The following is a 13,012-nucleotide window of genomic DNA, read 5'->3' as shown; positions in this document are numbered from 1 at the left end:
TATGTAACAGTTTTCCATGTGGGTGGGATTCTGTCAAATGCCTTTGCAAAGCAGTATCATGGTGTAGTTATTTCCTTTATCCAATTTTGCTGTCACCTTATTATAAAATATGAATAAAATTACCAAGGACTTACCTTTTACAAAGCCATGTAGCCCCTATAAAGTATCATATTCTTATTCGCCCATTCCTGAATTTTACTTTTAACCAACTTTTCCAATACTTTAACCACCACTCCAGAGATACTAATTGGTCTGTAATTTGCTACTTCGCTCTTGGCACCACCTATATGTGATGGAACTATCTTATATAGTGTAGTTTTGGACAGTTTAGTTTTATACTGTATGCTTATATTCCTTGCCTAATCTTGAATTTTTTTTTTCCTTTGTTTGACTTAAGATTTCCTTACCCTCATTATTATGGATCATTCATCTGCTCTCCTTATCCCCCCCACCTAAAAAAAAAGTTCTGAAATTGTGATTTTCTTTCTTTCTGTTATTCTTCAATCTTTATTTGCTTTTTAATTTGACTACCCTAATAGTCAATTTACCTTCCTTGGTGAATTTAATGCCCACCACCTGGCTTTTTTGTCACCTTTATCTTCCTCTAACAATCCCACTGCCCTTTATTAAATTTTTATTGCTAAAATTCGATTTTACACAAACTAATTACCCAAATTGTGAGATTGTCTTCCAGGAACCTTAACACGTTCGCTGCCACACTACTTCATCATAGTTTGTTCCCGTACGCCTAGCAATTTCACTTCTTCGAGGTCAGTACAGGTAATCTTGTTGCCGGTGGTAAGCGTCATACGAATATACTCGTAGCTGGCTTGTGTGGCTCATATACCAACTACAAGTATACTCGTAGTTGGCAGCGAACGTGTTAACATCCATAATGGGGAAGAAACGGTGAATTAACTGCCATCGGTCATGATCTCTCCCAAAATCTGCCAATCAGAATACCAGGCAATCCTCAGCATGCTTCCAACACTATGGACCTTTTCTTGTGTAGCTCTCCCCTCCAAATTACACTGTGGATGTCTACTTTAGTCTTGGAAACTCTGAACAAACACAATCTTATCCAAGTATCCCACTCTGCTTTTTGTTCTCTTTCCAGTCAATCTCAGACTATCCTAAGGCAACAGTTGTGCCAAATGGCATGACCTCTAAAATCGTTATGCCTCTTTTCTTTGGTCAGATTATTGTATTCGCTCTCCAGATCCAGATCCAGGCATCTACACTGAATTAATAACTGGAATGAGAGCCTTCATTCTGCACTCCATAGCAAACGTCCGAGTACTGGTTATCTAAAAAATGTGCCTCTGCAGTCCATTGTAAAAATTCAGTATATGCTCAGTGACTCAAATGAAAAACTCCAGCTTCTCATTCAGCTTGCACTACAGACTGAAACAAGTGTAAAAATTGTTTTCAATGATTCCAAAGCAGAATTGAACAGAATGAAATATAATTCATTTATCCCCTGCTCAACTAGCAGTTTAACTTTCTAGTCTCTTGCTAAGGTTGTTGAGCCTAATTTCTTCCCTCCTTTTTTTCCAGTCTCTCTTGATTCATCTTGATGCTACCATGGTTTATGCCTGCCAAGGAGAAGGCGTAAATTTTTTCCTTCAAATTCTTGCTTGGAACCTACTGCACTATGATAAACTGTGCATGAAACATGTGGTCCTGAATTAACACCCATCCTATATTGCTTGTTGCAATGTCATGTTTGTGTTTGTCTGGCATCAGCCCAAAAGCATGGAAGCAAGCCTTTATCCAACCTGCACTTAAAAAGGGAGACAAAGTCAGTCATAAAACTACCATTCCGTTTCTCTCATTTCAGTACTCTGAAAAGTGATGCAGAAGGTCAACCACAACCAGTCTCTTCACCACCTGGAAACCCATCAATTAATCGTTATTTGAGAAAGATCATGACTGATTAATTGATAATAGGAGAGGCTATCTATTACACCTCACCTGCCCATAGTGGCCCAGTTATTTATTCACACAGTTTTTCCTTGTTTATAAGTTAACTTATTATTGTTACTGATAATGATCTAGTAGAGGATAACGGTAATTAAATTTTGTATATTTAATAGATGACTTATTTTAATTTAATGCATGACTTATGTGTGAGATACAAATGCTGTTACTTTTTTTTTTTTAAAGTTTCTGTTTTATTAATATTGAAAATTTCAAGATTTCATAGATTTATTCATTCACAAAATAAGTTATAAGTGACACCATCTCATTTGAAATTAGTAAACGATTAAAAATATATCACTCTGAAAGACTAGTCAGTAGTATAACTTAGGAATGTATATAATTCTTTTAAGGCTGATTTTAAAGATTAGATTAAATGAGTGAATTTGTTACATTTTCTCATTGACATTCCATATTGCTATGTCATTACTTTATGTGTTATTTCTGTTAATTCTGTTATTTTTCTATCCTAATCCCTGTCGTACCTATTAAGCCTGAAATCTCTAACCTATCTCTCTGGGGCCACTAAAGTCCTCACTTACTAGGATTCTTCTAGAATTGTTCGTGGTTGCTATAAAGGTTGCAGATGGGTCCTCCACATTCTTGGAATTGTTAGACCATCATTTTTATTCAGATTCCGATCATGTTTGAGCATTTCACATGCTTCCTTGAATTTCTGCTCGAACCAGGTTTTGGTGCGGTGTAGGGACTTGTTACCTTTCCAGTCAATTCTGCGGTATGTTTGGAGCGCATGGTCAGAAAGGCCGGTTTTTCCAAAATGGAGGTATTTTATGTGACGTTTGTGTTCATCCTTTCTGATTGGAATGGTTCGCCCTGTTTCCCCTATGTATGGTATGTGACATGTGAAATCTATTTTGTAAACCTCATGGGTGGGCTAAATGTGGCAGGGGATCCGTGGAAGAACTGAGTAGGTGTCTTAATTTTGTCGAGGGTTTAAAGGTGGTTTTGATGTTATATTTGTGTAGTGTTCTGTCTATTTTTTCTGAAATGCCCCTATCGAGAGAGGTTTAAGAAACCTCCCCACCAATTTAGCTGACAAAATACGAATGAAAACTGCCTATTTACTAAATTCAACTAAAAAATTAAGCAGCAACCTAAACAAAGCGGATAAACTGGCCCTCAAATCCCTAAAAAATAACCGTCACATTATTATCACAAAAGCAGATAAAGGGAACGGCACTGTTGTTTTAAATCGGACAACCTACATTGAAAAATGAACCATTTGGTATCGGACCACAACACCTACCAAATGGTAAATTACAACCCCATGCAACGTAACAAAAAGAAAACTACTGAACTGCTTAAATCAGTTAACACGTGGCCGGAAGAAACAATTAAAAAATTAATACTGCAGTTTGCCCCCCCACCCAGAATTTATTGCCTTCCAGAATTTATTCCAAAAGTACACAAATCAGACATGCCATTACATCCAATTGTGGAAGGAATTGACAGTCCGAATTACTACTTAGCCAAAAAATTAGCAGCCACACTCAAGGAATTGGTTGGCCATTCCCCCTGCTACATAAAAAAATACACAACAATTCATAAACAAAATTAAAAATATTACACCTCAATGACCAAGATCTATTAGTCAGCTTTGACATAACTTCACTTTTCACCAATGTCCCAATCAATGATACTATCCTACTCTTACAGAACATATTTCCACATGACATCACGGCCCTCTTTACCCACGTACTCCGCTCCGGATATAGGCAAAACAATTTTTACCTTCAAAAAGAGGGTACAGCCATGGGCTCACCACTCTCCCCACCCCAACAGTGAACTTTTATATGAAAGATTTTGAGCAACGAGCTCTAGAATCAGTGTGCCTAAATCCCAAAATTTGGCTCAGCTACCTTGACGATATTTTCGCCATTTGGCCCCACGGCCGCCAAGCACTAGATACATCATTCCTTAGCCACCTGAACAAACAACACAAACGCATCCAATTCACCATTGAAATAGAAAAAATCAACTCTCTTCCGTTCCTAGACACACTTGTCACACGTCTTCCTTCAGGCTGTCTCTCCTTCTCAGTTTACCGCAAACCTACACACACACAGGACAGTACATACACAAAACTTCTTATCACCACCCGACACAAAAACTAGGGGTCATAAGCACCCTTAAACACAGAGCTCAAACTATTTGTTCAGATGAATAAGCTCTTAACCATGAATATGAGACCATCAAACATATCTTTATAAAAAATGGATACAGTATAAAAGCCATTCACAAGATCCTCCACAAAGATACTACTAATAACAAAAAAGATTTCAAGAATGCTATTGCTATACCATATGTTAGAGGCATTTCAGAAAAAAAAAATAGACAGAACACTACACAAATACAACATCAAAACCACCTTTAAACCCCCGACAAAATTAAGACACCTACTCAGTTCTTCCAAGAATCCTCTGCCACACTTAGCCCACCCAGGGGTTTACAAAATGGATTGCACAAGTAATATACCATACATAGGGGAAACAGGATGAACCATCCCAATCGGAAAGGATGAACACAAATGTCACATAAAATACCTCCATTTTGGAAAAAACCGGCCTTTCTGACCACGCACTCCAAACATACCACAGAATTGATTGGCAAGGTACCAAGTCCCTACACCGCACCAAAACCTGGTTCGAGCAGAAATTCAAGGAAGGATGTGAAATGATCAAACATGATCCGAATCTGAATAAAAATGATGGTCTAACAATTCCAAGAATGTGGAGGACCCATCTACAACCTTCATAGCAACCACGAAGAAAAATCTCAATACAAGAAGACTTCGTGAACTGTTTTTTTTTTGTTTCCTCTCGAACATTCAATAGCAACCTGTACTGTACAAATCCAGAACGTAATATAACAATATAAACTGTATAATTCCAGAAGAATCCTAGTACGTGAGGACTTTAGCAGAGTTTATTGTAGTGTTTATTTTCTTTTATTTTATTTATTTATTTACTTTTTTTATCACTAGAGAGCAGGCTAAGAAAAAAATATTAGTTAACAACATAGATGTAATTTACTTGTATAGAGTGCAACAGCATGTAGCTTGTTCTTATACACATGTATCCTTCTGAAGATGACCTCAATACAGGGGTCGAAACGTAAAGTTATTATTTTATTATTAATCAGTAAAATAATCTTTTCAACACGTGTGTTTTGTGTCCCTAAATTCATAAATATGAAATAGAAAAAACATGTTTATTAAGTATCAAATTGCATACAAATAAACTTCCACACATCAAAGGATTGTCATATCAAAATTCTAATTCACTAGCTTAGCAATAAGGAACATTCTAATTATCAAATACTCTATTTATATCTCTAAGTTAAATAAGTACACATTCATCATGAAACACTAGTTCAAAATTCTAAGTAACGCTCGTTAACAAAGGTTAATTCACATTCAGTTGAGTGTTGTATATTCTCAGGCTTTCAGACTACTAGCCCAATAAGATTAACACGTTTCTGAGCACAAAAGTCACTTAAAATTTCTCTTTCCTTCTGACTATATATCTGTTCTTCTCACTTTGCTCGAATACTAATTGTTACATGAATAAGGAAATTACTGTACATTACCAGTGTCCTGAGAGGATATTACGCTTCTTTTGTCCGTCCTTTGTAGTTAGACGTCTTTCTGCTTTATCGAGTCGCGTCCACGTGGAGGTTACGTTGATCGACACAAATGGTCATTCCTTGCACTTTGCCAGACAAACACTCGTCTACCAGATCGCTGGTATCATCTCGGCCATTCTTCAGAGGAACTTTTCCACTGTCTTCTTGCATCGGTAAACTCTTACCGATGGCCCTAGTTGAGTCTGCCGTCAGCTCACGTATAGCATGCCCGACTCTTTCAGCTAGCAACCGGGAAGGAGATTACTTCCAGCGCCGTCAATCGGTCAGCACTCTGCTTGCCCACACGAGAAAATAGGAACAGAAAAAATGAGGGATCAAAACCCGCATGAACTTTTTTTTTTTTTTTTTTATTCTTTGTAGCGCCCTCTTTCCATATTGGAGGATCTCTCATTGTGTTCTGTTCGCCCATATGTGATTGCGTCACACTTCTGCTCCTTGAAGTGCACTCTTTTCGCCAAATGCGAGTTCAGCTCGCCTTCCATGAACGCTTTTGCTGCGGGCGTTACGTCATCGTAGGCAGCTAGCTAGCGACCTTTGAACCTTTGTTTGCACTTAGATTTACATTCTTACACAGAGTATAATTTTGACATCAATAATTTTAAACAATGTAATTCTACCTAGACATACAATTTTCTCCTCTACTTCTTTCTAAGGTAGTTGTAACAGGTTTTCTTTTATATTTTGCTTTCTTAACTAATAGCACAAGTATTTCCAGCTCAAAATTGTGTTTCTTGTTAAATCTTGAATGAATGATTCTTTTCTTGAAAGAGTCCTCATTCAAGATCTAACAGTATCTACAAATTTCTTAAAAATACTCTACATTATAATTGAAATCACTGTAGAAAATTAATGATATAGTTTATCGATCAAACAGAAATATTTTAATTTGAACTTTTCCTTTTAAGAACTATTTCAAAAATAAAATTTCATGCAATTTAATGTAAGTGTTTCTTTTGCAGCAACGACAGGCCTTGTTTCTGCTATATATTGTTTATTTAGAAGCTGTGTAGCTGTAGCTTTTCTGTATGGTTTTGCATATGGAGCTTTACGGGTAAGTAAGGAAGTATATTATAACGAATCTGTGAGAGGAAAAAAAATGGCCGATGTTTATTTGCAGTAAAACTATAAATAAAATAAAATAAACAATGAAAATAACATGGCAACTACATTAATAAAATTTAATGAAAGCAACAGATATTTCATACAGAAAATAACAGTACATCATCAGCGTGCAGAAACAACAAGCAATTCAAAGAATAGGAATACAAAGTTAATAGAATAATTGGTTTACCAATTGAAAATGATAGCCACATACTAGTATAATATTTTTAAAAAATAATACAAATTTTTGATATTTATATACCATGAGAATCTCCTAAACTTTTGGGAGAGGGAGACAATCATTTTGATTCAGATTAGGCTGGTATAAAAGGAAAAAAAGTTGTAAGTTCTTTTTACTCTGGTCTAACCTGAATCTGAATGATTGACTCTCTCTCCCCTAAAAGTTTGGGAGATTCTCATCTTATGTAAATATAAATTTTTTTATTTATTTTTTATTTTTTTAATATTATTCTAGCATAGTTCAACCATTTTTAATTTGTAAACTGCGTGATTATCGTGCTATTTTCATTGTTTGATCATTATGCCACAGATACCTTTAATGATTAAAATAAAACAAAATAAAAAGATTTCTCCCTTTAGGCTTGTTTTCTGCGATGATAATAATTATTATAAAACACCTCCATGGAGTCAAAGACTCATCGTGGGAGGTCCAGTGTTAAACAATTTATCATACTGTCCTGGATATATGTGCCTCTGTGCTCACCATGCTCTTGGGCAATGCATTCCAATCACTCACCACTCTCTGCAAAAATCCAGTTCCTCACCCCTTTGCTCACACTCTCCTTATACAACTTCCAGGGATGACCTCTTGTTCTCTTCCTGTCTTCACCCATTCTATGCAAAACCTCCCTGACATTAATCTGGTAATAACCTCTTAACAGCTTATATGGCTTTATCATATCCCCTCTCCTCCTTCTATTCATTAATGGAAGGACAGACAGAGTGACAAAATTGCATTTTGTCACTCTGTCTTCATACTCAACATTCCAGAGACCAGAAACCACCTTAGTCAATCGTCTCTGAACCTTTTCCAATACATCCTCATCTTTTTGAAAACCAGGTGACCAAATCTGTGCACAGTAATCCATATGTGGCCTGATCAAAGTCTTATACAAGAGAACCATAACATCCTTACTTCTACAAGTCAGTGTCCCCACATCATTCCCATTATCCACTGTGCTGTCCTCACAATTTTAGCAACATGTCCCCAAAATTTTAGGTCCTTGTCTACAATCACTCCCAGATCTCTCATTTCCTCTACCTCTTTCAAGATATATCCACCGATTGTATACTCTACATCCCATCTCTTCTCAAAGTTCAAAACTTTACATTTTGCAACATTGAATTGACATCCCCACTGATTTACCTATTCAGCCAGTGTATTCAAATCCTCTTGCAAAGCCACATCATCTGCTCTACTCCTGATAGCTCTCCCCAACTTTGTATCATTTGCACACAAATTAAACAGCAATGGACCCCAAACAGACCCTTGGGATACACCACTAGCAACTTTCCTCTTCTGAGATATCGCTCCTCTAGACAACTCACTGTTACCTATCAGATATTCAATCTCCAATTCGGCATACTAATCTACTGTTCAGCCCCCCCCCATTCCAATTTAATTTCCAGTTTGTCATGTGGCAATTTATCAAAGGCCTTTGCAAAATCTAAATATACCACTGTGTATGCAACTCCCTTATCCAATGCATTTGTCACTTTATTATAAAAAGTAAGCAGACTGCTAAAACACGATCTTTCTTTAACAAATCCCTGCTGGCCACCAAAGAGTATTTTTCTGTTGTCAGCCCAATTCTGAATCTTGGTCCTAACCTAACCTCTCTAACATCTTAACCACAACTTCAGACACACAGACTGGTCTGTAATTCAAAGCCCTACTCTTATCGCCTCCCTTATTGATCGGAACAATTTTACCCTTACCCTCTTTCCACTTCTTTGGAACTTGAACAGTGCAAGACTCATATTGGAAAGATGTGTAAAAGCTGTTATTAACTCTCCAGAACATTCCCTCAAAACACATGATGAAATAGCATCAAGTCCTACAGCCTTATTTACATCAAGTCTTTTTATTTCCTCATATACTTCCTTTTCACTTACTAACAGTCCCTTCTCCTTCTTTCCCACTGTTCATATGAATGAAATACCTTTATAAATTCTCATTAGATATCTCACTACATTCTCTGCAGCAGTTATCATTCCTCTGTTTTCACCAATCAATCCCATCCAACCATAATCATTCTTTCTTCTACTGGCTACATATCAACATTCCTCCAGATGTTGTTTATAATGTTTTTTCTTTCTTTTCAAAAAAAGAAAGTACACAAGATTATTTTCTTGCTGTTTTTGCCAACTGATCATAAGAATGATATTAATAATCTATATTTTATTGCATGTTATGCAGAAAGCTAAGCTAATACGTAATTTGTATCATATTTGTTTGTTTCAATTTGCGGCATGTGAATCTTTGAAATGGAGAGGGTAGAGAACTTAGCTGCATGCTCTGTAGATAACATTATATATATTATTGTGCTTGTTTTGTGTAAATCTAAACTGTACAACTGCAGAAACTGTAAACATTGGGAAATGATTTATAACTAGATTTATAAATAAATTAGACATAATTTAGAAAAAAACAGCGAACTTTTTAGTAAATACCTTTGTGGTAATTGTATAAAATAATTGTTTCATGAAAACATTTATCTTCAATAAAAAATATTTGAGAAAAAAAAAAGAAGAAAAGGGAATAGTCATCTATCTAACCATAATTAGGCTGGTACAAGATTTATGTGTAATAACTGATATGTAAGCTAACTATTTTTCATTAGCAACGATGCCTCCCCCCTTAAAAGATAAAAAAACACACACAAAAGTTTCCCTTATTTTTTCCTGCTATTAACAACAAACTATAATATGATAAAAGAACTAGAAATGTAAATATGTATTCTGCACATTTAGTCTATATCTTTATTTAAAATTACAGCTACACTGCGTATACTGTACAGAACTACTCACATCATACTGCTTAGTAGCACTGATTTATTATGAACAGTTATTTTAGGAAATAATTGTTTCATGAAAGTAATTTTCTTCTCAAAAATCTTTATGAAAGTTAAAAATTGAACATTCATCTAACGGTAATTAGACAATATTAAAAAATAATGATTCTGCCATTTCTTTTTCTGGGTTGATGCATGATTTATGCCATAATTGATAGCAACCAATTTCTGTATACATAGATAATGTGTTGTTCTTTATTTTTTATTTTTCCACAGATAAAAAATATCGGGGGACCCTGTAACCCCTAGAGAGCGCGTCTCCTGGGTGGCGGATAGGGGAGCCCACCATGTGTGTGTGTGTGTATGGTGGGATGGTCTGAATATGCTGAATAAGGACTCGTGCACCAACAGGGCCATAAGGGGCAATCATCTTGATTGTAAGGGAAGCGGCACTCCCATGAACCCATAGCTGGATCTATCCTCTCCTTCTACTGCTTTGAGGAAGATCCACTTACTTTAATCTTTCCTATAAAGCCTTATCAGCCAACTCTTCTTATTTTATGACCCCTATGCTATTAGAGTACTCGAGAGCCATGGGGTCTTTCCATTTCTGGCCTTTCAGCCATGCCCTCTCTATAAATCTTACTATAATTCCTCTATAATCTACTCTTTCCCCCTTCAATATACCCTATTCCTCCTATGGGTTTAAATTCGGAAGAAGGCTAGTTCAGAAGCCTTCAGGTAGCAGCTCTACCACTGAACAATTCCATCGTCAGGCTAGTCCCCTGACATGGAGAATATAATTCTACTCGTAAGCTGACAGAAAAAGATAATCGAATTGAATCTACAGGAAACGACCCTGGAATGGAAAAGGTAAAACAAAAATGGAAACACAAAATATAATACACATAGCAAACTGGAATGTAAGAGGAATAGCATATAAAGAAATAGAATTAGGCCAACTATTAAATGCAAGAAATTTTAAAATAGCAGTAATCACTGAAACAAAAAAGAAATTAAACGGACCTATGAGAACCGAAAATTTTAATGTGATATACAGTGGAGTTGATAGAGACCAAAGAGCACAAGCAGGAGTCATGATTTGGATTCATAACTCCCTTTCAAAACAGTTAAAACATTATAAATTATGGAATGAAAGAATAATAGAAGCTAGAATAAAAATAGATAGAGGCTATTTAACAATAATTGGTTTATATGCCCCGGAAGAAGGAAGAGAACAGGATAATATTGATTTTTATAATCAACTACAAAACATATATAATAAAATAAATAAAAATGATTATGTAATTTTAGCAGGAGACTTAAATGCAAGAATTGGAAACACGGAAATTAATGATAATATAGGAATACATGGAGAACATACTCTAAACAGGAATGGTAAAAAATTGATTGACTTTATAGTTTATAATAACCTAAAAATAATGAATTCTTTCTATAAACATAAAGACATACATAAATATACTTGGGCAGCATGAAGATGGAAATCAATATTAGATTACTTTATACTGAATGAAAAGACATCAAAATTTTCACTAGATGTTAGAGTTCACAGAGGATATGAAATAAGCAGTGACCACTTCCTTGTTAAAATAAAATTAAGATTACCACCTAAATGGCTACAAGTAACAAGAACAGAAAGAAAAATTGAAACATTTGTTTATAAAACTAGACTATTGAATAACACAAATGTACAATGGCTATATGAACAAAGAATTATCTAGTCAAAATAAAACAAACTGAAGAAATAGAAATAGAATGGCTTAATATAAAAATGATACTAAATGCAGCAGCAAATGAAAGTTTAGGAAAGACCAAAAAATTCAATAAAAGGAAAAAAATGATGATCTGGGATGATACAATGAAAGAAATAATCAAAAAGAAAAAATGAAGCCTATCGCAAATGGTTAAGCAGTAAAAGATTAGAAGATGAAATAGAATATAAATGAATAAGAGCTAAATAGAGCCATAGCTAAAAGAGAAGTCAGAAAAAGACATAGAGAATCATGGAACTACTTTGTTTCTGATTTAGAACATGATTTATATAAAATAAGACCCAATGTATATAAGATTTTGAAACACTTAAAGGCAGATAATAAAGAAAACATAAAATTAAACACTGAATTCAAATTAGAAGAATTTCTAAATTAATACACAGAATTGCAAGGGGTGCTTAAGGGTCAAAGCTGTATAACTGAGAAGAGACCTCCACATAGCCTTTAAAGGAATGCGGAGAACCGACCAGGGCTTCTGACCTAATGTCCAATCCTCACCTTCTCATGGTGCACCCTGTTGGGTATCTACCTGGATACTGAACGAACGAGGATGGGCTGGCAATTTGGGATTTAGCCAACCAAATTGTATTCTTATTGGTTAAACCAAAATAAAAAATGATGGTACAACATGACAAAATTTCATGCCGGCTAGGGCGTCGCCCGGTTAAACAAGGCCCCCGTTGTTTTCGCCAGGGAACCAGGGCGAACAGCGAAAAGTCAGCTACTGGAACAAATCTGAAAACAAACCCCAACTCAACATCACCAGAGTTAAAGATCGGTACTATCAACGTAAGAAGCCTGAATGGCAAAGAAATGGAGCTAGCCGAGGAATTAGATAAGTACCAGATCGACATAATAGGGGTGACTGAAACAAAAAAGACCAAAACTGGTGAGATCTTTCTGAGCAATAAATACAAAATGTTATATTCAGGCAATGACAATCTAGGAAAAGAAGGAGTTGCCATAGTATTCAACACAAAATACAAGACTAATCTTCTTGAATGGAAGTCAGTCTCAAGTAGAGTAATGTGGGCAAATATGAGAATGGGGAACTGGACAATGAAACTTATTTGTGCCTATGGTCCCACAGAAGGTTCTACTAAGGTAGAAGTGGAGGAATTTTTTGAGGCTTTAGAGAAAGCAACTGGCACAATGAAAAATGAAAAGTTGGTCCTTGTTGGGGATCTAAATAGCAGAGTAGGAAATGATTGTGAGACATACAAAAATATTTTGGGAAAATTTGGAGAAAAGAGCAAAGCTAATAATAATGGCAAATATCTGTTGGATTTCTGCTCAGGACTTGGACTGGTTATTACTAACACCATGTTCCAACATAAAAATGTGCACAAATTCACATGGAGAGAAGAGGCTAGGAATAAGAAAAGTCTCATTGACTATGGTATTGTTGATAGTGATGTTTTCTCCCTGGTGCAAGAC

At 35.6% G+C, this 13,012-nt stretch overlaps 1 protein-coding gene across 1 annotated transcript in view; it reads left to right on the top strand.

Annotated features, from left to right (window-relative positions):
• The window catches only part of pcx (pecanex), a 621,557-nt gene that overhangs the window by 384,956 nt on the left and 223,589 nt on the right, over nt 1-13,012 (top strand). Inside the window, exon 18 of the mRNA XM_090398640.1 lies at nt 6,606-6,697. Within this exon, the coding sequence (XP_090254766.1) occupies nt 6,606-6,697 (92 nt within the window). The remainder of the gene's footprint in view (nt 1-6,605; nt 6,698-13,012) is intronic.

The sequence above is a fragment of the Typopeltis vanoorti genome, chromosome 10, assembly GCF_054136105.1.
Source record: "Typopeltis vanoorti isolate ZY-2024b chromosome 10, IOZ_Tvanoo_1.0, whole genome shotgun sequence".
Lineage (NCBI taxonomy): Eukaryota > Metazoa > Arthropoda > Arachnida > Uropygi > Thelyphonidae > Typopeltis > Typopeltis vanoorti.
Note: the sequence above shows the minus strand (reverse complement) of the source record. Positions and strands in the feature narration are given on the sequence as shown.